At 51.6% G+C, this 25010-nt stretch overlaps 1 protein-coding gene across 6 annotated transcripts in view; it reads right to left on the bottom strand.

The window, feature by feature from the left end:
• The window catches only part of SMARCC2 (SWI/SNF related BAF chromatin remodeling complex subunit C2), a 254922-nt gene that overhangs the window by 25764 nt on the left and 204148 nt on the right, over positions 1 to 25010 (bottom strand). For 5 of the 6 annotated variants that reach the window (XM_075336976.1, XM_075336974.1, XM_075336977.1 and 2 more), the window contains 3 exons: positions 13599 to 13753; positions 13320 to 13454; positions 10699 to 11017 (listed from right to left, as the gene is read on the bottom strand). In XM_075336976.1, the coding sequence (XP_075193091.1) occupies positions 10699 to 11017; positions 13320 to 13454; positions 13599 to 13753 (609 nt within the window). The remainder of the gene's footprint in view (positions 1 to 10698; positions 11018 to 13319; positions 13455 to 13598; positions 13754 to 25010) is intronic. The other variant, XM_075336975.1, reaches the window with a different exon arrangement.

Below are 25010 nucleotides of genomic sequence, written 5' to 3'. Positions count from 1 at the left end.
AAACGGCCAAGAAGCATGGCCGTAAGAGCGACACCAGGACAGGAAAATTCTTCAAGTCCTGTGGTAAATCCTGGCCGAGGAAGACTTCCGAGCCTGAGTCATAGTGGAGATGACCTCGGAAGGAATGCCTGAAGCCGTCAGGATCCAGGACTCAAGAGTCACGCCGTCAATCTGAAAGCCGCAGAATTCTGGCGGAAAAACGGACCTTGTGAGAGAAGGTCTGGGCGGTCCGGGAGATGCCACGGCACCTCTATGGACAGACGGAGCACGTCTGGGTACCAAGCTCGCCTGGGCCAGTCTGGAGCAATGAGTATGACCCGACGACCCTCCATTCTGATCTTGCGCAGGACTCTGGGCAAGAGAGCTAGAGGGGGAAACACGTAGGCTAGACGGAACTGGGACCAATCCTGAACCAGCGCGTCCGCCGCCAAGGCCTGAGGATCGTGGGAGCGAGCCACGTAAACCGGGACCTTGATGTTGTGCCGGGATGCCATTAGATCCACTTCCGGAGTGCCCCACTCGCGGCAGATTGACCGGAACACTGCCGGATGCAGGGCCCACACGCCGCTGTCCACGGTTTGACGGCTGAGATAATCTGCGTCCCAGCTTTCTACGCCTGGGATGTGGACTGCGGATATGGTGGACTTGGAGTCCTCCGTCCACTGAAGGATACGTTGAACTTCCAACATTGCCAAGCGGCTGCGTATCCCGCCCTGGTGAGTGATGTAGGCAACTGCTGTCGCGTTGTCTGACTGGACTCGAATGTGCCTGCCCGCCAACAGGTGGTGAAAGGCTACGAGAGCTAGGAGCACAGCTCTGATTTCCAGCACATTGATCGAGAGGGCTGATTCGGACGGAGTCCAAGTCCCCTGTGCTCGGTGGTGGAGAAACACTGCTCCCCAGCCGGATAGACTGGCGTCCGTGGTGAGAATCACCCAGGACGGGGCCAGAAAGGAGCATCCCTGGGACAGAGAGAGGGGCCGAAGCCACCACTGAAGAGAGCTCCTGGTCTGTGGCGACAGAGCCACTGGCCTGTGCAAGGAAGAGGTCCGCTTGTCCCAACAGCGGAGAATGTCCAGCTGCAGGGGACGCAGATGGAACTGGGCAAAGGGAACCGCTTCCATTGACGCCACCATCTGACCCAGCACCTGCATGAGGTGCCTGATGGAAGGACGGCGGAGCCTCAGCAGAGAGCGCACCGCCAGATGAAGGGACTGCTGTTTGACTAAGGGCAGCTTCACAAGTGCCGGTAGAATCTCGAATTGCATCCCTAGGTACGTAAGTTCCTGGGTCGGGGTCAGAGTGGACTTGGGTAGATTGACAAGCCACCCGAACTGGACTAGAGTGGCGAGAGTGAGTGAGACACCCCGCTGACAGTCTGCACAGGATGAGACCTTGACTAGAAGGTCGTCCAGGTAAGGAATCACTGCCAACCCCTGGAGGTGCAGAACCGCAACCACTGCTGCCATGACCTTGGTGAATACCCGAGGGGCCGTGGCTAACCCGAAGGGGAGAGCCACGAAATGGAAATGTTCCTCTCCGATTGCAAAACGTAGCCAACGCTGGTGTGAAACTGCAATTGGCACATGCAGATAGGCATCTCTGATGTCGATGAATGCTACAAAATCTCCTTGGGTCATTGCGGCAATGACCTATCGCAGAGATTCCATGCGAAAGTGCCGCACCTGAACATGCTTGTTGAGAAGCTTGAGATTCAGGATGGGCCGGAAGGAACCGTCCTTCTTGGGGACCATGAAGAGGTTGGAGTAGAAACCTCTGAACCGTTCCCGGGCGGGAACCGGTACAATTACTCCGTTGGCCTGCAAGGAAGCCACGGCCTGAGAGAAGGTGGCGGCTTTGGAGCAGGGGGGAGCGGACAGAAAAATCTGTTTGGCGGGCTGGAAGAAAATTTTATCCTGTAGCCGTGAGAGATTATATCTCTCACCCACTGATCGGAGACTAGTTGGAACCACACGTCGCCAAAGTGGGAGAGCCTGCCACCGACCAAGGACGATGCTGGGGCAGCCAGATAGTCAAGAGGAGACTGCCTTGGTGGCAGCGGCTCCTCCGCTTTTTTGAGGCGTCGTGCGCCAGCTGGGTTTCTGATTCTTGGCTGAGTTAGTGGACGAGGCTGAGGACTTAGAGGATGACCAGTTAGAGGAATGAAAGGAACGAAACCTCGACTGGTTCCTGCCCTGGACAGGTTTCCTGGTTATAGCATGTGGCAAGGAAATACTCTTCCCATGAGTAGCTTCCTTAATAATTTCATCCAGTTGTTCACCGAACAGCCGGGACCCAGCAAAGGGGAGCTCAGCAAGGTACTTCTTTGAAGAAGCATCTGCCTTCCACTCTCGAAGTCACAAGATCCTGCGGATAACGAGGGAATTAGCGGAAGCCACCGCCATGCGGTGAGGAGCCTCCAGAATGGCAGACATGGCATAGGATGAAAAAACCAAAGCCTGGGAAAATTAAAGGCAACCATTTCGGGCATAGAGTCCCTGTGAGGGAATGCAACTCTTCCAGAGAAGCAGAGACGGCCTTAAGAGCCCATACCGCTGTAAAAGACGGGGAGAACGAGGCCCCTGCCGCCTCATATACAGATTTGGCCAGAGGGTCAACCTGGCGGTCAGTGGGATCCTTAAGTGAGGTGCTATCGGCCACAGATACAACTGTCTGGGCTCTAGACAGCGGAGGATCAACCTTTGGTGAATGCCACTCCTTGACCACCTCTGGTGGAAAGGGAAAACGGTCATCAGAACTACGCTTTGGGAAGCGTTTGTCAGGACAGGCCCTGGGCTTGGTCACAGTGGCCTGAAAACTGGAGTGGTTAAAGAACACACTCCTTGCTCTCTTAGGTGAGGTAAACTGGTGCTTTTCTACCAGAGAGGGTTGCTCCTCTAATACTGGTGGATTGAGGTCCAGTACAGAATTAATGGACGCAATCAAATCACTAACATCTGCATCACCTTCGGTGAGATCAATGGGGCACATGGAGGTAGCGTCCGAGCCCACAGTAAAAGCATCCTCCTCGTCCTGCGATTCAGCTCGTGAATCAGAGCCGCGGGACGAGGAAGGAGAGGAGCCCCTGCATCTCCTTTTAGGAGGACGGGGTCTGGGACCAGATTAAGAATCCTCTGCGAGCTCTGTTGAGCGAGCCATAGCAGCAGGGGCACCCTGAGAAGGGGGCTGATGCATGCTCAGCAGAGTCCGGGACAGCTGTCCCATGGAGTCAGCAAAGGACTGGGAGATAGACTTAGAGAAGGATTCTACCCAAGCCGGGGGTTCAGCCACCGGAGCCGGAGCAGCCGGAGGGACCACTGGGGATGAGACCTCAGACTGAGGCACCACCATGTTAGAGCAGGCATCACAATGCGGATATGTGCTCGGTTTAGGCAGTATGAGCTGACATGCAGCGCATATTGAGTACAGCCTTGCAGCCTTGCTCCTAGTGAGAGACATGCTGCTGAGGTGGAGGTTCTGCAGTAAAGAACACACTCCTTCAGAATGACCCCCAGAGAGTACAAGAAAGTCCACAACCAGAGGTTGTGGCCGTTTTGTGTGCCCTCCGGATTCCACAGCTCAGACCCCCAGACAGATGCAGAGCTGCAGCAGCCAGCGCCAATCAGTGTGTGAACGCTGATAAAATGGCGCCGGAGTGAGGAGGGGGGGCGGAGGATTAGTCCAAAAGCGGGAACCGGAGGGCCAAGGGGATATACAGGGGAGGGAAACATCTCCTCAGAGAGGAGTGTCCTCCCCTCTGCTGAACGGCCGGTGGGCGGCGCCGCACTGTTGCCCTGCATGACTGACATGCAGGGGCAGTGAAATTGAAACTAGGCCGCATGAAGCCGGGGCCTAGATTTTTCCATGCGGCTGACGAGCAGGCACCCTCGGCGCGGTTCTCAGGAAAAAAACAGAGAACCGGCCGGAAATCACAACAAAGTGAAATAACACACTCTCCCGACAATAAATGTACAAGGGACCCCTGAAAAACGTCTCAATACTTAGCTTATGAGACGCAGGGCCAGGTCCCTGAGAGGTGTGCGCTCCGTCCGGCAGGATCCTGAAAGGGCTGCGGATGGAGACCGGTCTCCTGCAAAGCAGTGAGAACCGTGATGGCTCCCACTTCAAGCCAGAGCCTCAGAGGATGGTGAAGGAGCGCGGCATGTGAAGGCTCCAGCCTTGTAAAATCAACCTTAACAGCACCGCCGACACAGTGGGGTGAGAAGGGACATGCCGGGAGTCCAGATTGGACCCGCTTTTCTTCCAAATCTTTGCAATCAAAAAGTAAAAATCAAAAATCAGATGAGAATGCATGTGTGTGTGTGACCTCCTGAACACAAAGCATTGAACTGGTTGGATTTGTCATCCAGGGGGTGTATATGCTCGGAGGGAGGAGCTACACTTTTGGTGTAGTACTTTGTGTGTCCTCTGGAGGCAGAAGCTATACACCCATGGTCTGGGTCTCCCATAAGGAACGATGAAGAAAACTAAGAAGTAGGCAGAACCTAACTTCACAAATGGGCGACAGCCGCCTGAAGGATGCGTCTGCCCAAGCTCGCATCTGCCGAAGCATGAGCATGCACTTGGTAGTGCTTCGAGAAGGTATGCAGGCTAGTCCAAGTGGCAGCCTGACAGACTTGTTGAGCCGTAGCCTGGTGCCTAAAAGCCCAAGAGGCACCGACAGCTCTGGTCGAGTGTGCCTTGATCCCCGGCGGGGGAGGCACCTGAGTACTCTGGTAGGCGTCCGAAATGGTCGATCTAATCCAACGGGCTAAGGTCGGCTTAGAAGCAGGGAGGCCCTTGCGCCGACCTGTGGTTAGCACAAAAAGAGAGGTGCACCGCCTAAGCGCAGCGGTGCGAGACACATAGATCCGGAGAGCACGCACCAGATCTAGAGTATGCAGCGCTTTTTCAAAGCGATGAACAGGAGCCGGACAGAAGGAAGGTAGGGTAATGTCCTGGTTAAGGTGGAAAGGAGAGACCACCTTAGGAAGAAAGTCCGGAGTCGGACGGAGAACCACCTTGTCTTGATGTCTTGATGAAAAACTAAAAAAGGTGACTCCGAAGAGAGCGCAGCCAAATCAGAGACTCTCCTGAGGGAAGTTATGGCAACCAGAAAGGCCACCCTCTGAGAAAGACGATACAAAGAAACCTCCCTAAGAGGCTCAAAAGGGGGTTTCAGCAATACCGTGAGGACCAAGTTAAGGTCCCAGGGATCCAAGGGCCGCCGATAAGGCGGAATGATGTGAGACGCGCCTTGCATGAAGGTGCGGACCTGAGCCAGCCGAGCGAGACGCCGCTGGAACAAAACTGACAGAGCTGAGACTTGTCCCTTGGGAGAGTTGAGGGACAGTCCTAGCTGCAGACCGGACTGTAGAAAAGACAGAAGGGTCGGCAAGGAGAATGGCCAAGGAGGATGGTCTGTAGAGCGACACTAGGACAGGAAAATTTTCCAAGTCCTGTGATAGATCTTAGCGGAGGAAGACTTACGGGCCCGAGTCATAGTGGAGATGACTTCAGGAGGAATTATAGAAGCTGACAAAATCCAGGACTCAAGAGCCATGCCGTCAATTTGAGAGCCGCAGAATTCGGGCGGAAAAACGGACCTTGCGAGAGTAGGTCTGGACGGTCCGGGAGATGCCACAGCATCTCTACGGACAGATGGAGCAGGTCCGGATACCAAGCTCGCCTGGGCCAGTCCGGTGCAATGAGGATGACTCGACGGCCCTCCATTCTGATCTTGCGCAGGACTCTGGGCAAGAGAGCTAGAGGGGGAAACACGTAGGACAGACGAAACTGGGACCAGTCTTGAACCAGAGCGTCCGCGGCGAAGGCCTGAGGATCGTGGGAGCGAGCCACGTAAACAGGAACTTTGTTGTTGTGACGGGATGCCATTAGGTCCACGTCCGGAGTGCCCCATTTGCGGCAGATTGACTGAAACACTGCCGGGTGCAGGGACCACTCGCCACCGTCCACGCTTTGACGGCTGAGATAATCTGCCTCCCAGTTTTCCACGCCTGGGATGTGGACTGCGGATATGGTGGACTTGGAGTCCTCCGCCCATTGAAGGATGCGTTGTACCTCCATCATTGCCAGGCGGCTGCGTGTCCTGCCTTGGTGATTGATGTAGGCAACCGCTGTCGCGTTGTCTGACTGGACTCGAATGTGCCTGCCCGCCAACAGGTGGTGAAAAGCTAGGAGAGCTAGAAGCACGGTTCTGGTCTCCAGCACATTGATTGAAAGGGCTGACTCGGACGGAGTCCAAGTGCCCTGCGCTCTGTGGTGGAGACATACTGCTCCCCAGCCGGATAGACTGGCATCCGTGGTGAGAATCACCCAGGACGGGGCCAGGAAGAAGCGCCCTTGGGACAGGGAGAGGGGCCGAAGCCACCACTGAAGAGAGCTCCTGGTCCGTGGCGACAGAGCCACTAACCTGTGTAAGGAGGAAGGCCGCTTGTCCCAACAGCGCAGAATGTCCAGCTGCAGGGGGCGCAGATGGAACTGGGCAAAGGGAACAGCCTCCATGGACGCCACCATTTGACCCAGCACCTGCATCAGACGCCTGAGGGTATAACGGCGGGGCCTCAGCAGAGAGCGCACCGCCAGCTGGAGTGACAGCTGTTTGTTTAAGGGCAACTTCACTAGAGACGACAAAGTCTCGAACTGCATCCCTAGGTACGTGAGACTCTGGGTCGGAGTCAGAGTGGATTTGGGAAGATTGACAAGCCACCCGAATTGGGCTAGAGTGGCGAGAGTGAGCGAGACACTCCGCTGACAGTCTGCGCTGGATGAAGCCTTGACTAGAAGGTCGTCCAGGTAAGGAATCACTGCCAACCCCTGGAGGTGCAGAACCGCAATCACTGCTGCCATGACCTTGGTGAATACCCGAGGGGCCGTGGCTAACCCGAAGGGGAGAGCCACGAATTGGAAGTGATCTTCTCCTATTGCAAAACGTAGCCAACGCTGGTGTGAAACTGCAATTGGCACATGCAGATAGGCATCTCTGATGTCGATGGACGCCAGGAAATCCCCTTGGGTCATTGAGGCAATGACTGATCGCAGAGACTCCATGCGAAAGTGCCGCACCTGAACATGCTTGTTGAGAAGCTTGAGATCCAGGATGGGCCGGAAGGTACCGTCCTTTTTGGGAACTGGAAGAGATTTGAGTAGAAACCTCTGAACCGTTCCCGGGCGGGAACTGGTACAATTACTCCGTTGGCCTGCAAGGCTGCCACGGCCTGTGAGAAGGCGGCGGCCTTAGAGCAAGGGGGAGTTGAGAGAAAAAATCTGTCTTCCACTCTCGAAGGCACAAGATCCTGCGGATAACGAGGGAATTAGCCGAAGCCACCGCAGTGCGGTGAGAAGCCTCCAGCATGGCTGACATGGCATAAGATGAAAAAGCTGAAGCTTGAGAAGTTAAGGCAAACATCTCGGGCATAGATTCCCTGCTGAGGGAATGCATCTCCTCTAGAGAAGCAGAAATGGCTTTAAGAGCCCACACTGCTGCAAAAGTTGGGGAAAACACGGCCCCCGCTGCTTCATACACGGATTTGGCCAGAAGGTCAATCTGACGGTCAGTGGAATCCTTAAGGGAGGTGCCATCAGCCACCGACACAACGGTCCGGGCTGAGAGCCTAGACACCGGAGGGTCTACCTTTGGGGAATGAGCCCACTCCTTGACCACCTCAGGTGGAAAGGGGAAACGGTCATCAGAACCACGCTTTGGGAAGTGTTTGTCAGGACAGGCCCTGTCTTTGGTCACAGCGGCCTGAAAACTGGAGTGGTTAAAGAACACACTCTTTACTCTCTTAGGCGAGGTAAACTGGTGCTTTTCTGCCAGAGAGGGTTGCTCCTCTGATACTGGCGGATTGAGATCCAGTACAGAATTAATTAATTGGAAGCAATCAAGTCACTAAGATCTGAGTCACCCTCGGAAAGATCAATGGGGTACATGGAGTTAGCCTCCGAGCCCCCTGTAAAGGCATCCTCCTCATCCTGCGAGTCAGCTCTGGAATCAGAGCCGCGGGATGAGGAGAGAGAGGATACCCTGCGTCTCCTCTTAGGAGGACGGGGTCTGGGCCCTGATGATGAATCCTCTGTGAGCTCCGGTGGACGGAGGTCAGAAGATAGAGATCCTAAGGGACCCTTAGCAGTAGAGGCACCCTGTGAAGGGGGCTGATGCATATTCATCAAAGTCCTGGACAGAAGTCCCATGGACTCAGCAAAAGACTGGGAGATAGACCTAGAAAAGGATTCTACCCAAGCCGGGGGTTCAGCCACAGGAGCAGGAGCAGCCCGAGAGACCACTGGGGGTGAGACTCCAGGCTGTGGCACCGCCAAGTTAGAGCAGACATCACAATGTGGATAGGTGCTCGGTTCAGGCAGCAGGAGCTTACATGCAGCGCATACAGTATAAAGCTTTGGAGCCTTGCTCCTCGTGTGAGACATGCTGCTGGAGTGGGGGTTCTGCAAGAGAATGAACCCCAGAGAGTATATACAGAGGTCCACAACCAGAGACCGGTTGTGGCTTACCAAACCGCTGGAAGCGGTGTTGTGTGCCCTCCAGATCCCGAAGCCCGGACCCCCAATGCACAGCACCTCAGCAGGGATGCAGAGTGCAGGCCAGCGCAGAGTGAACCCTGTCTGAGAAAATGGCCGCCGGAGCGAAGAGAGGGGGCGGGACTTGGGGCGTTCCTGGAGGAGAGCGGGATCTGGAGGGCCATAGAGACCTACAGGGGAGGAGACACGCACAGCAGTGGGGAGTGTCCCTCCCCTGTGCAGGACGGCCGCCGGGAGGAGCCGAGCCTGTCCCTCTGCATGAGTGACATGCGAGGGCAGTGAACAGAAACTAGGCCTCCGGCAAAGCCGGGGCCTAAATTTGAGCGGCGAGGCAGACACGCAGGCACCATCGGCGCGGTTCTCGGGCGACAGCTAGAGAACCCGCCGGAAATGCCAATAAATACAGTAAGCACACTCTCCCCAAACAATAAAGCACAGGGACCCCCAATATATAAACGTCTCAGGTACTTAGCTGCTGAGACGCAGGGCCAGGTCCCTGGGGATGAGTGCTCCGGTCCAGCAGGGTCCTAAAGGGCTGCGGATGGAGACCGGTCTCTTGCCAGGCATGGAGACCCTGCTGGCTCCCACTTCAAGCCAGAGCCCAGGAGGGATGGTGAAGGAGCACGGCATGTAAGGCTCCAGCCTTGGAAATCAACCTTACAACACCACCGACACAGTGGGGTGAGAAGGGACATGCCGTGGGTCCAGACGTGGACCCGCACTTCTTCAATCTCATTCCAAAAAGGAAAAAATCATATGAGAATGCATGTGTGCATGTATGCCTCCTGAACACAAAGTGATAAACTGGCTGGGACAGGCTCACCACGGGGTGTATGAGCTCAGGGGGAGGAGCTACACTTTTAAGTGTAGTACTTTGTGTGTCCTCCGGAGGCACCCATGGTCTGGGTCTCCCAAAGGAACGATAAAGAAAATTAACACTGTGTGTTCAGGATCCCTGGGGCTCTCCTCCTTGCAATCAGCAAGGGACTTTCTCATAATAAATACTGTAAATTCAGTAGTCCTGGGAGCCTTCCCTGCACCGTCTTTTCTTCCTTTGTCTGGGAAACCAGTCAGGGGGATCTCACCTTAACGCTGCCTCAGTCCAGGCAGTGGAAATATCAGAGTCAGCTTGCTGTGTCCAGCCACACAGGTGCCATGTTCAACTCAGAGCCTGCAAAGAGGGGCTGAGGAATTGTGCCTCTGCCCTGGGCTCTGGAAAATCGGTGTCTGTGGGACCCGTCGTCCAGTAAAAGGCAGCCCAGGATCCAACATCGCAGGACGGGGTACGTGGAGACGACACTCCGCGTTCCCGCCCGTTGATGGTATTGGGAGATCGGTCCCAAAGGGAAACCGTTGCCCTCAAAAAATAACAAAACCTTGAAAGGATGTGCCTTCTACAGACACTAAGCTAAAACTGAGGTTGCCTGGCCCGGCCAGGGGGTGTATACTGCAGAGGAGGAGCTATGCTTTTGCATCTACTTAGTGTCCTCCTATGGATAGGCAGCATAACACCCATGGTCCTGTGTTCCCCAATGAGGTGTCAGAGAACGAACTTTTTTGAATTTAGCAAATGGCTGCAATGAAACAAATAGTGAAAAATTTAAAGGGTTCTGAATACTTTCCGTACCCAATGCATGTCTGCCTTGAACATGGTAACATTAGCATTCACCTGCAATAAAAGCCAAGTTCAACTTTGGAACAGGAAAACAGAATTTACATGCAGAAAGAATATCTAGCCAACAAGAAAAAGCTGTAATATAACCTTATTCACTGACATTGGTGAACATGCATCTGCATCAAACATTGGTGTTTATTCAAGTTTAATAGAGACTGGTTATTGGAGCCCCGGCGTGGTTTATGGCAAAAGATCAGTCACTGAACAGAAACAATGGGGTAGGGGAAAAGTGGAGAGAAGAAAAAAAAAAAAAAGGATGTGAAGGTCCACGTAAATATGCGACAAGTAACCATGGTTGGTGAATACTGAATTGTGAGATGGGAAATGTCTTCCAGAATTCTAACACGGTGGTACATAATAAAGATTTTAAGGAAGTTGAGCTGGAAAGGGTTAAAACTAAGAGCTTAAAAGGAAAAAAAATAAGTATATAAAATGAATAAAACAGCTGAAGTGTGGTCACTCACTGTGTGCTGGGCTGGGCTGGGTTGCTCCTTGTGGCTGACTATTTACGGGTGGCGGCGCTGAAGACGCATTTGGCTGAATAATCCCCTCTGAACTGCTGGTAGAATTGGCCGCCCCGGGTGTAACAGATGGTTGTGGCACTGGGATAGAGTGAGCAGTGGGAGGCACCGGCTGACCGGTCGGTGGGGTCTGGTGCTGCTGCTGGTGTTGGTTCTGAATCTGCTGGAAATGTTGCTGACGAGCCCTCAGTTCTGCATATTTTAGCTGCTCCATATGAAATGATTGTCTGTCTGCTAGAAGCTGTTGTCTCTGGTATTCCAGCTACAAAATGAAAAAATAAGGCATAATGTTTTTCAGGACCAGCTGAGATAAGAAGCCACAAATGTTTTAAAGCTTAAATGTCACATTCAAATGCTAAAGACAGTGACGAGTGTCATCCGTAATAAACAAAACTTGATACTATCTATGACTCTAGATTGTGAGCCCCAATGGGGACAGTGTTGTATGTAAAGCGCTGTGGAATTAATAGCGCTATATAAATGAATAAAATTATTATCATCATCATCTTTCTGGCTAATTTTCCCCACGTGCAGCAAGCCAGCTGATAATACTGTAGCTGCTGATACAAGGGTCCCCAAATGACACCTCAGATGTCATAAATTCACGTTACTAAAATATAATACAAGGGTCATAGTCATAGAAATAATCAAATCGACAAAAAAAACAAAGGAGCAAATGTTTGCCACGTGGTTTCTGGGGTAAGAGCACAATAATTTAACTCTGAGATAGAACTGACAAGCCGGACTTTGCATTGCCACAGTATCACTACTTCTTGGATTTCATCTATATATTTTGGTTGGATGTTTTCATACATGTTAATTGCATGTACATTGTAATATCTGTTACAATAATTATATTAAGAGAAGCCAAGGAAAAAAAAAATAAAAAATGGTGAAAACATACCCTGCTGTAACTATATAAAAGCATAGTGCATATAAACATAGGGTACTTAGAAAACACTTTTTTGATCATAAAAAGCATAAAAAGCCATCCCACCAACGCCAAGGTGTACCCAGTTGGGATAGTACCTACACTTTCTAATATTAAAACCTTACCATGGGTCTAAAATACCCGGTTACTCTCAGCCCTTAGCCACATTGAGGCCTATTTTAGACCCATGGTAAGGTTTTAATATTAGAGAGTGTAGGTACTATCCCAACTGGGTACACCTTGGCGTTGGTGGGATAGCTTTATGCTTTTTCTGATCAAAAAACAGTGTTTACTAAGTCCCCTATGTTTATATGCGCTATGCTTTTATTTAGTGCAGGGTATGTTTTCACCATTTTTTATTTTTTTTTTCCTTGGTTTCTCTTAGTCTTATGGCCAGTGTGAACATGAGCTCACAAGCTCCATGTATACCATCTCATACTCCAGCTCACTTTTTTTGTTTTTTTTTCTAATAATTATATTAAGCAAGAATTAACTGATGAAAAATCCAACCACATTAAGGTCATATTATATTTAAAGGGAATCTGTCACTAGGTTTTTGCTCCACCATTTGAAAGCAGCATAATGTAGGGGCAGAGACCTTGATTCCAGCGATGTGTCACTTACTCAGCTGTTTGCTGTCATTTTGATAAAATCAATGTTTTCTCTGCTACAGATCTAGAAGTTATACAGAGCTCATGACTATGCTGGACTACCTGGCAGCACACCGAGTAGTCCTCTAATGATAGTCTACTACTGATTAAGCTGTGATTTTATGAAAACTACACTAAGCAGCCCAGTAAGTGACACATCGCTTGAATCAAGATCTCTGCCTTTATGTTATGTTGGTCTCAGATTAGGTGGAAAAAAAACCTGGTGACCGATTCCCTGTAAAGGGAACCTGTCTTTAGATTCATGCTGCCTGATCCACAGACGGCAACAATATTGGCACGACTGCAGTCAGGCAAGTTTGATGCCAAAAGTTTTTTTATGTATATCAGCTTCTCCTGGCTCCAGGTGATTAATATATACAGACACGTGAGAGACCTGGTAATCACACACAGCAGTGTATGGAGAAACTAACTGGGGACCATGCTGGATCAGACAGGTCTCTCCCTATAGTCTACATCCCAATTGCCACACTATGTTTTTCTGTGAAATACTGTGGGGTTTCATAGTAAAACATACCTGGCTTCAATAGTGCAGATGGGCGCTGACTGACCTGCAGCAGCATAAGTCTAGAGACCAGTTCCCTTTAAATATAAAACTATGACCTATATGTGATTGGATTTTTCATCACTTAATTGCAACAGATATTAAAGTGAAGGTGGCCATTCTACGCACCACGACTGCAACATCTAACGGCTGCCCCTGCCTTTGTGTTGTGCAGGTCAAAGATGGGATAACAATGGATGCCTCCTTCCATTCGCTTGATCATCCACATACCGCTATCACCATCGATGTTTGCTGTTGTGAGAGGCTGACTATCAACCGCCAATCTCCGGCAGGTGATGGTACAAGCACATTTTATGACCACATCCGCGTAATGCCATGTCTTTATGAAACTAGTTCCATAGGAGATCCAACGGTCTAGTGGCTAAAGTAAAACAATTGGGTAATATAAATCATTACGTACAGCTTCCCGCTCTCTGTCCATGATCGTTTCAAGCTCTTCAAAGTGCCGCAGTTTAATTTCCAGCTTCTTCATCTGAGTCTCCACTAACAGAGCCACCAGGGACTTGATCTTCCGCTCCTCCACTGCTGCCAGGTGCTAATGAAGGAGACATCATTACCGAGATGAAGAGGCCATGTAATATTTACAATCTTGTATCACGTAACAGCTGATAAAACAGAACGTCCATCTGAGGTTCTCCCAATACCAGTATGTAACTGTATGACCAGATATCTCACTCACCTTCGCCTTCACAGCAGCAGCCGCCAAAGCAGCAGCAGCAGCGGTGGACAGGTTGCCTTCTCCAATGTCTCGTTCTACCTTATTCTTTACTTCACCCTCTTCCTTATCTGTCTCTTCTGACCCTTCTTTGCTGTCTGAAACTTTCTCTCCATCTGCTGAAACATTAACAAAGTATATAAACTTGTTACTGTACACTGGAGGATCCTTGGCGCTGCGATCCCTATTTAGATTTTCTTAGCAATTAGTGTGAAATACTTTCCTCCAAAGGTTAAAAAGTGACTCATCTAATGGTAAACTTGGCCTCCTGAGCACCATAGGTTTCCGGGTCAAGGTCAGACAAGTAACAACCATGGGACTCTTAGGCTATGTGCCCACAGGAGCTTGTTTCTGCGGATTTTGCCGCGCAAAACCTGAAGATTTTTCTGGATTTTCCAGATAAATCCGCAGGTTTTAGCATGTACAGACACTCCCCATGTTATCCTGTGGGACATGGGGAGTGTCTGTGTCCACGCTGCGGAAAGTGCGGCTGCGGAACATGGTGCGGATGTCCCGCAGCCGCACGTAACTGCATGTCAATTATTCCTGTGGAATAACCTGCGGAAATCCCGGCCCTCCGCTATGGAGATAGAGGCCGGGACGTCCGCAGGTAATTCGCATGAAACTCCGTAGGTTTACTGCAGCTATATCGCTGGAATCCCGCAGCTAAAAATAGCTGCGGATGCCGGCGGGCAGCTGCGGAAAACCTGCGGCCGTACCTGCAGATACATCCGCAGGTGCGATCTCCCGTGGGCATATAGCCTAAGGCCACATTTCCATATGCAAAAAAAGACAATTTTGTTTACTTACCGTAAATTATTTTTCTTATAGTTCCGACATGGGAGACCCAGACCATGGGTGTATAGCTTCTGCCTCCGGAGGACACACAAAGTACTACACTAAAAAGTGTAGCTCCTCCCTCCGAGCATATACACCCCCTGGATAACCAAATCTAGCCAGTTTAGTGCAAAAGCTGAAGGAGGACATCCACCCACAAGTAGAGATAGAGCAAAACCCGGAACAACCGGAACCTCTGTCTACAACAACAGCCGGTGAAAACACACGGAACAAGAAAACTGCCAACAGGCAACAGGGAGGGTGCTGGGTCTCCCATGTCGGAACTATAAGAAAAATAATTTACGGTAAGTAAACAAAATTCTCTTTTTCTTCATCGTTCCTTATGGGAGACCCAGACCATGGGACGTCTCAAAGCAGTCCATGGGTGGGAAATAAACAGAAAACTGAGAAGTAGGCAAAACCTAACTTCACAAATGGGCGACAGCCGCCTGAAGGATGCGTCTGCCCAAGCTCGCATCTGCCGAAGCATGAGCATGCACTTGGTAGTGCTTCGAAAAGGTGTGCAGACTAGACCAAGTGGCAGCCTGACAGACCTGCTGAGCCGTAGCCTGGTGCCTGAAAGCCCAAGAGGCACCGACAGCTCTGGTCGAGTGCGCCTTGATCCCCGGCGGGGGAGGCACCTGAGTACACTGGTAGGCATCGGATATGGCCGACCTAATCCAACGAGCTAGGGTCGGTTTAGAAGCCAAGAGACCCTTGCGCTGACCTGTGGTCAGCACAAAAAGAGAGGTGCACCGCCTAAGAACAGCGGTGCGTGACACATAGATCCGGAGCGCCCGCACCAGATCTAAAGTATGCAACGCTTTCTCAAAGCGATGCACAGGAGCCGGACAAAAGGAAGGCAATGAAATGTCCTGGTTAAGGTGGAAAGGAGACACCACCTTAGGGAGAAAGTCCGGAGTCGGACGGAGAACCACCTTGTCTTGATGAAAAACCAAAAAAGGTGACTCCGAAGAGAGCGCAGCCAAATCAGAGACTCTCCTGAGAGACGTTATGGCCACCAGAAAGACCACTGACAGAGCCGAGACCTGTCCCTTGAGGGAATTGAGGGATAGTCCTAGTTGCAGACCAGACTGCAGGAAGGACAGAAGGGTCGGCAGGGAAAAAGGCCAAGGGGCATGGCCGGAAGAACGACACCAGGACAGGAAAATTCTCCAAGTCCTGTGGTAAATTTTGGCCGAGGAAGACTTCCGAGCCTGAGTCATAGTGGAGATGACTTCGGGAGGAATGCCGGAAGCCGTTAGGATCCAGGACTCAAGAGCCACGCCGTCAATCTGAGAGCTGCAGAATTCTGGCGGAAAAACGGACCTTGTGAGAGAAGGTCTGGGCGGTCCGGGAGATGCCACGGCAGCTCTACGGACAGGCGGAGCAGGTCTGGGTACCAAGCTCGCCTGGGCCAGTCTGGAGCAATGAGTATGACCCGACGGCCCTCCATTCTGATCTTGCGCAGGACTCTGGGCAAGAGAGCTAGAGGGGGAAACACGTAAGACAGACGGAACTGGGACCAATCCTGAACCAGCGCGTCCGCTGCAAAGGCCTGAGGATCGTGGGAGCGAGCCACGTAAACCGGGACCTTGTTGTTGTGCCGGGATGCCATTAGATCCACTTCCGGAGTGCCCCACTTGCGGCAGATCGACCGGAACACTGCCGGATGCAGAGCCCACTCGCCGCTGTCCACGGTTTGACGGCTGAGATAATCTGCCTCCCAGTTTTCCACGCCTGGGATGTGGACTGCGGATATGGTGGACTTGGAGTCCTCCGTCCACTGAAGGATGCGTTGAACCTCCAAACATTGCCAGGCGGCTGCGAGTCCCGCCCTGGTGATTGATGTAGGCAACTGCTGTCGCGTTGTCTGATTGGACTCGAATGTGCTTGCCCGCCAACAGGTGGTGAAAGGCTACGAGAGCTAGGAGCACAGCTCTGATTTCCAGCACATTGATCGAGAGGGCTGATTCGGACGGAGTCCAAGTGCCCTGTGCTCGGTGGTGGAGAAATACTGCTCCCCAGCCGGATAGACTGGCATCCGTGGTGAGAATCACCCAGGACGGGATCAGGAAGGAGCGTCCCTGAGACAGAGAGAGGGGCCGAAGCCACCACTGAAGAGAGCTCCTGGTCTGTGGCGACAGAGCCACCAACCTGTGCAAGGAAGAAGTCCGCTTGTCCCAACAGCGGAGAATGTCCAGCTGCAGAGGACGCAGATGGAACTGGGCAAAGGGAACCGCTTCCATTGACGCCACCATCTGACCCAGCACCTGCATGAACTGCCTGATGGAATGACGGCGGGGCCTCAACAGAGAGCGCACCGCCAGATGGAGGGACTGCTGTTTGACTAAGGGCAGCTTCACAAGTGCCGGCAGAGTCTCGAATTGCATCCCTAGGTACGTAAGTTTTTGGGTCGGGGTCAGAGTGGACTTGGGCAGATTGACAAGCCACCCGAATTGAACAAGCGTGGCGAGAGTGAGCGAGACACTCCGCTGACAGTCTGCACTGGATGAAGCCTTGACAAGAAGGTCGTCCAGGTAAGGAATCACTGCCAACCCCTGGAGGTGCAGAACCGCAACCACTGCTGCCATGACCTTGGTAAATACTCGAGGGGCCGTGGCTAACCCGAAGGGGAGTGCCACGAATTGGAAATGTTCCTCTCCGATTGCAAAACGTAGCCAACGCTGGTGTGAAACTGCAATTGGCACATGCAGATAGGCATCTCTGATGTCGATGGATGCCAGGAAATCTCCTTGGGTCATTGAGGCAATGACTGATCGCAGAGACTCCATGCGAAAATGCCGCACCTGAACATGCTTGTTGAGAAGCTTGAGATCCAGGATGGGCTGGAAGGAACCGTCCTTTTTGGGGACTAGGAAGAGATTTGAGTAAAAACCTCTGAACCGTTCCCTGGCGGGAACCGGTACAATTACTCCGTTGGCCTGTAAGGATGCCACGGCCTGAGAGAAGGCGGCGGCCTTGGAGCAGGGGGGAGTTGACAGAAAGAATCTGTTTGGCGGGCTGGAAGAGAACTCTATCCTGTAGCCGTGGGAGATGATATCCCGCACCCACTGATCGGAGACGTGTTGAAACCACACGTCGCCAAAGTGGGAGAGCCTGCCACCGACCAAGGACGTTGCTGGCTCGGCCAGATAGTCAAGAGGAGGCTGCCTTGGTGGCAGCAGCTCCTGCGGACCTTTGTGGACGCGGCTTCTTGCGCCAGGTGGGCTTCTGGTCCTTGGCTGAGTTAGTGGACGAGGCCGAGGGCTTAGAGGACGACCAGTTAGAGGAACGAAAGGAACGAAAGGAACGAAACCTCGACTGGTTCCTGCCCTGGACAGGTTTCCTGGTTTTAGTCTGTGGCAAGGAAGTACTCTTCCCGCCAGTAGCCTCCTTAATTATTTCATCCAGTTGTTCACCAAACAGCCTGGACCCAGCAAATGGGAGCCCAGCAAGGTACTTCTTTGAGGAAGCATCTGCCTTCCACTGTCGAAGCCACAAGATCTTGCGGATAGCGAGGGAATTAGCGGAGGCCACCGCAGTGCGGTGAGAAGCCTCCAGCATGGCAGACATGGCGTAGGCTGAAAAGGCTGAAGCCTGGGAAGTTAAGGCAACCAATTCAGGCATGGAGTCCCTAGTGAGGGAATGCATCTCCTCTAGGGAAGCAGAGATGGCTTTGAGAGCCCACACTGCTGCAAAGGATGGGGAGAACGAGGCCCCTGCCGCCTCATAGACAGACTTGGCCAGGAGGTCAACCTGGCGGTCAGTGGGATCCTTAAGTGAGGTGCCATCAGCCACAGATGCAACTGTCCGGGCTGAGAGTCTAGACACCGGAGGGTCTACCTTCGGTGAATGAGCCCACTCCTTGACCACCTCTGGTGGAAAAGGAAAACGGCCATCAGAACCACGCTTTGGGAAGCGTTTGTCAGGACAGGCTCTGGGCTTGGACACCGTGGCTTGAAAACTGGAGTGGTTAAAGAACACACTCCTTGTTCTCTTAGGCAAGGTAAACTGGTGCTTTTCTGCCAGAGAGGGTTGCTCCTCTGATACTGGCGGATTGAGGTCCAGTACGGAATTAATGGACGCAATCAAATCACTAACATCCGCATCACCCTCGGTCAGATCAATGGGGCACATGGAGGTAGCGTCCGAGCCCCCAGTAAAGACATCCTCCTCGTCCTGCGAGTCGGCTCGTGAATCGGAGCCGCGGGACGGGGAAGGAGAGGGGACCCTGCGTCTCCTTTTAGGAGGACGGGGTCTGGAAGCAGATGAAGAATCCTCTGTGAGCTCTGCAGAGCGAGCCGAAGCAGCAGAGGTGCCCTGAGAAGGGGGCTGATGCATGCTCAGCAGAGTCCGGGACAGCTGTCCCATGGAGTCGGCAAAGGACTGGGAGATAGCCTTAGAAAACGATTCTACCCAAGCCGGGGGTTCAGCCACCGGGGCCGGAGCAGCCGGAGGGACCACTGGGGAGACTCCAGGCTGAGGCACCACCATGTTAGAGCAGGCATCACAATGTGGATATGTGCTCGGTTCATGCAGTACGAGCTTACATGCAGTGCATATTGAGTGCAGCCTTGCAGCCTTGCTCCTAGTGTGAGACATGCTGCTGGGGCTGAGGCTCTGCAGTAAAGAACACACTCCTTCAGAATGACCCCCAGAGAGTGTATAAGAAAGTCCACAACCAGAGGTTGTGGCTTACCAGACCGTTTTGTGTGCCCTCCGGATCCCACAGCTCGGACCCCCAGACAGGTTGCAGAGATGCAGCAGCCAGCGCCGATCAGTGTGACAGTCTGCACTGAATGAGAACGCTGATAAAATGGCGCCGGAGTGAGGAGGGGGGGGCGGGGCCTAGTCCAAGAGCGGGAACCGGAGGGCCAAGGAGGTATACAGGGGAGGGAAACATCTCCTCAGAGAGGAGTGTCCTCCCCTGTGCTGAACGGCCGGTGGGCGGCGCCGCACTGTCCCTCTGCATGACTGACAAGCAGGGGCAGTGAAAACAAAAGTAGGCCGCAGCCGAAGCCGGGGCCTAAATTTTACAATGCGGCCGGCGAGCAGGCACCCTCGGCGCGGCTCTCAGGTGAAAACCAGAGAACCGGCCGGAAATGTCACCAAAGTAACCTGACACACTCTCCCCAACAATAAAGATGCAAAGGACCCCCTGCAATAACGTCTCAAATACTTAGCTTGTGAGACGCAGGGCCAGGTCCCTGAGGGATGAGTGCTCCGTCCGGCAGGGTCCTGAAAGGGCTGCGGATGGAGACCGGTCTCCTGCAAAGCAGTGAGAACCGTGCTGGCTCCCACTTCAAGCCAGAGCCCGAGGGATGGTGAAGGAGCGCGGCATGTAAGGCTCCAGCCTTGAAATCAACCTTAACAACACCGCCGACACAGTGGGGTGAGAAGGGACATGCCGGGGGTCCAGCTTGGACCCGCTTTTCTTCCAACTCTTTAAAATCAAAAATCAGATGAGAATGCATGTGTGGATGTGTGCCTCCTGAACACAAAGCATTGAACTGGCTGGATTTGGTTATCCAGGGGGTGTATATGCTCGGAGGGAGGAGCTACACTTTTTAGTGTAGTACTTTGTGTGTCCTCCGGAGGCAGAAGCTATACACCCATGGTCTGGGTCTCCCATAAGGAACGATGAAGAAATGCGGTGTGTGTTTTTTTTTTTTTTCATGGTGTCAGAACTAAAATACGCAATAACAATCTACTCTGAATATTGTGGGTTTTTTGCTGCAAGTTTCACACAGAGCTTTTTAACCTTCGTCCGGCTGAATAGGTACAATTGTAACTATTTAGTTTTAAAATTGCAATACATTTTTTTTGCCAAAAGCCGTAGAGGGCTGAAATTTCGTGACATCTCTGCAGTTTTGGTCCAGAATATATTGGCCAAATTTCAATAAAATATCTCCACCCCCTTCCGAGATAAGGGGTCGCTGTTAACGTAAAATTATGCAGCCTGACGAAGATTAAGTGTGATTTGTTTGTGCTAGGATTTTACACTAAAAAGCAATTACTTCTTTTATTTCAGGCTCCCCATAGAAGCCTATGATAGGAGGAAAAAAAACCATAGCAAAAAAGCACAGTTCAACAGTGTTTTTAAATGCACTGTGGGATGTTTTTTTTTTAAGTCATGTCTACTTTACGTGAACTGTAAAACACATCAGATGTTCTGTAGAAGACTTGCAGCAGGAAAAATTCAGCATTTACACCACATAGTGGACATGGCCTTAAAGGGGTTGGCCCACAAACAAAAAGTAGATTTTGAGTACTCACCGTAAAATCTTTCTTGGAGCCTTCATTAAGGGACCCAGAAGACATCTCCTGTGTCCCCCAATGAAGCGACAAAGAAAGAGGATTTCTGGTCTTCTTTGCAATACTTTTCTCATAGCCTTCATTTAGCGACACAGGAACCATGGGCATACACTGCTGCCAAAAAATAATTTTTACCAGCTCACCTGAGGTTGCTTCAATAAGGCTTAATAGCATTGCTGAGAGCATGGAAAAAATCATGTGGTCCCATGTTCAGATACAAGTTAAGAAAGACGTAATCCAGCGCTTCAAGTTGAGGCAGTTTTATTTATAGAAAAATGGAATCATGCAACTAACAAAGGCTGACATGTAGCTTCAGCCGAAACACTTCTTTTAAACTTTTCTATTATGTAAAATAAATTGTTATTTTTCTATAAATAAAACTTTCTCAACTTGAAGAGCTGGATTACCTCTTTCCTAATTTATACACTGCTGCCACCAGGAGGCAACGCTAAAAATTACAGCCTACAGAAAAAGTCAGCTCCTCAGCAGGCTACACCGGCCTAATGACATTAAAGGGAACCTGTCACCTGAATTTTCGCTGTGAAACTAAAAGAATCCCCTTCTGCAGCTCCTGGGCTGTATTCTAGAAAGGTTCCTCTTGCTACTGGCCCCCTTTTCAGACCTAAATAAACACTTTATAAAATCTTACCTTTTGGTATGCTAATGAGGTTTGCTGGCCACGTGGGCGGGCTGTGTTTCTTCCGTTATTCCCCCTCCTGCCACTGTTCGCCGTCCCCTGTGTTGATTTACATCGATGAGGCTGCCGCCTTCATGTTACGCAAGGCTCCTGAAGTCTCGCACATGCCCAGTGGCACTATCGCGGGACTGAGCGGTGTTCAAATCGCGAGCGCCGGTGATGTAATTGCGCAGGCGCGAGATTATGGGCGGTGCTGTGAATGTCATCACCAGCGTCATCCAAGTACCCGCCTATAATCTCGTGCCCGCGGTAATTAGTAACGTGGATGATACGGCCAGCGCTAGCGCATAACGGTGGAGGCAGAGGGAAAAGCATGAGCAAGAGAATATGGGCAGGTACTTGGATGACGCTGGTGATGACATTCACAGCACCGCCCTTAATCTCGCGCCTGCGCAATTACATCACCGGCGCTCGCGATTTGAACACCGCTCAGTCACGCGATCGTGCCACTGGGCATGCACGAGACTTCAGGACCCTTGCGTAACATGAAGTCGGCGGCCTCATCGATGTAAATCAACACAGGGGTACGGCGAACAGCGGCAGGAGGGGGAATAATGGAAGAAATACAGCCCGCCCCCGTGGCCAGCAAAGCTCATTAGCATACCAAAAGGTAACATTTTATAAAGTGTTTATTTAGGTCTGAAAGGGGGGCCAGTAGCAAGAGGAACCTTTCTAAAATGCAGCCCAGGAGCATGAGGTTCTAGAAGGGGATTCTTTTAGTTTCATAGCGAAAATTCAGGTGACAGATTCCCTTTAAGCTTTCCCTTTAAGCTATTCAGTAGTGAAAAAAGCAGGAGGAGAGAATCTCTATGGGACTGAATGTAAGGGATAAATTCTGCAGGCTTCAAATAAGTTATCCCCCTTTAAATATCTAGATATAAACATAGAAGGAAATCACACAAATCTGTGAACTAAATATATCCCCTCTTGTTGTACCTGTGGGAGAAAAATATTTTTAGTAATCATAAATTCTCTTCTTTTAGTCTTCATTAGAAGACACAGTAACCATGGGATAGTCTGCTGCCACCTGGAGGCTGATACTAGTACTATATCAAAATGAAAATTGGCCCTTTCCCAGCAGACAATACCTCGCTTGCTAGGATCAGGCCTCCTCAATTTCGTGAGAAAGCAGTAGGAGAAGCCAAAATAATTAAAGCATGAACAGAAAATAATCCAATTACACCCTGCAAGAAAAACAAAGTAAATTGTGGGTGCTGTGTCCCCCAATGAAGACTACAAGAAAAAGATTTTCTGACGAGGACCAAAAAAGAGAATTTTGTTTACTTACCGTAAATTCTTTTTCTTATAGTTCCGTATTGGGAGACCCAGACATTGGGTGTATAGCTTCTGCCTCCGGAGGACACACAAAGTACTACACTAAAAAGTGTAGCTCCTCCCTCTGAGCATATACACCCCCTGGATAACCAAATATAGCCAGTTTAGTGCAAAAGCTGAAGGAGAATAGCCACCCACAAGTAGAGATAGAGCAAGAACCGGAACAACCGGAGCCTCTGTCTACAACAACAGCCGGTGATAACACGCGGAACAAGAAACTGCCAACAGGGAGGGTGCTGGGTCTCCCAATACGGAACTATAAGAAAAAGAATTTACGGTAAGTAAACAAAATTCTCTTTTTCTTTATCGTTCCTATGGGAGACCCAGACATTGGGACGTCTCAAAGCAGTCCATGGGTGGGAATAAACAGAAAAACTGAGAAGTAGGCGAAACCTAACTTCACAAATGGGCGACAGCCGCCTGAAGGATGCGTCTGCCCAAGCTCGCATCTGCCGAAGCATGAGCATGCACTTGGTAGTGCTTCGAAAAGGTATGCAGACTAGTCCAAGTGGCAGCCTGACAGACCTGCTGAGCCGTAGCCTGGTGCCTGAAAGCCCAAGAGGCACCGACAGCTCTGGTCGAGTGTGCCTTGATCCCCGGCGGGGGAGGCACCTGAGTACACTGGTAGGCATCGGAAATGGCCGACCTAATCCAACGAGCTAAGGTCGGCTTAGAAGCCGAGAGGCCCTTACGCCGACCTGTGGTCAGCACAAAAAGAGAGGTGCACCGCCTAAGAACAGCGGTGCGAGACACATAGATCCGGAGCGCCCGCACCAGATCCAGAGTATGCAACGCTTTTTCAAAGCGATGAACAGGAGCCGGACAAAAGGAAGGCAGGGAAATGTCCTGGTTAAGGTGGAAAGGAGAAACCACCTTAGGGAGAAAGTCCGGAGTCGGACGGAGAACCACCTTGTCTTGATGAAAAACCAAAAAAGGTGACTCCGAAGAGAGCGCAGCCAAATGAGAGACTCTCCTGAGGGAAGTTATGGCCACTAGAAAGACCACTTTCTGTGGAAGACGAGACAAAGAAACCTCCCTAAGAGGCTCAAAGGGGGGTTTCTGCAAAGCCGTGAGGACCAGATTAAGGTCCCAGGGATCCAAAGGCCGCCAGTAAGGCGGAATGATGTGAGATGCTCCCTGCATGAAGGTGCGCACCTGAGCCAGCCGGGCGATACGCCGCTGGAACAACACTGACAGAGCCGAGACCTGTCCCTTGAGGGAATTGAGGGATAGTCTTAGCTGCAGACCGGACTGTAGAAAGGACAGGAGGGTCGGCAAGGAAAAAGGCCAAGGAGCATGGCCGGAAGAGCGACACCAGGACAGGAAAATTCTCCAGGTCCGGTGATAGATTTTGGCCGAGGAAGACTTCCGAGCCCGAGTCATAGTGGAGATGACTTCAGGAGGGATACCAGAAGTCGTCAAGATCCAGGACTCAAGAGCCACGCCGTCAATCTGAGAGCCGCAGAATTCTGGCGGAAAAACGGACCTTGTGAGAGAAGGTCTGGACGGTCCGGGAGATGCCATGGCACCTCTACGGACAGATGGAGCAGGTCTGGGTACCAAGCTCGCCTGGGCCAGTCTGGAGCAATGAGGATGACCTGACGGCCCTCCATTCTGATCTTGCGCAGGACTCTGGGCAAGAGAGCTAGAGGGGGAAACACGTAAGACAGACGAAACTGGGACCAATCTTGAACCAGCGCGTCCGCTGCAAAGGCCTGAGGATCGTGGGAGCGAGCCACGTAAACCGGAACCTTGTTGTTGTGCCGGGATGCCATTAGATCCACTTCCGGAGTGCCCCACTTGCGGCAGATTGACCGAAACACTGCCGGATGCAGAGCCCACTCGCCGCTGTCCACGGTTTGACGGCTGAGATAATCTGCCTCCCAGTTTTCCACGCCTGGGATGTGGACTGCGGATATGGTGGACATGGAGTCCTCCGTCCACTGAAGGATGCGTTGAACCTCCAACATTGCCAGGCGGCTGCGTGTCCCGCCTTGGTGATTGATGTAGGCAACCGCTGTCGCGTTGTCTGACTGGACTCGAATGTGCTTGCACGCCAACAGGTGGTGAAAGGCTAAGAGAGCTAGAAGCACAGCTCTGATTTCTAGCACATTGATCGAGAGGGCTGATTCGGACGGAGTCCAAGTGCCCTGCGCTCTGTGGTGGAGATATACTGCTCCCCAGCCGGA

The sequence above is a fragment of the Anomaloglossus baeobatrachus genome, chromosome 2, assembly GCF_048569485.1.
Source record: "Anomaloglossus baeobatrachus isolate aAnoBae1 chromosome 2, aAnoBae1.hap1, whole genome shotgun sequence".
NCBI lineage: Eukaryota > Metazoa > Chordata > Amphibia > Anura > Aromobatidae > Anomaloglossus > Anomaloglossus baeobatrachus.
The sequence above is the reverse complement of the archived record's forward strand: the minus strand, read 5'-3'. Positions and strand labels throughout refer to the sequence as shown.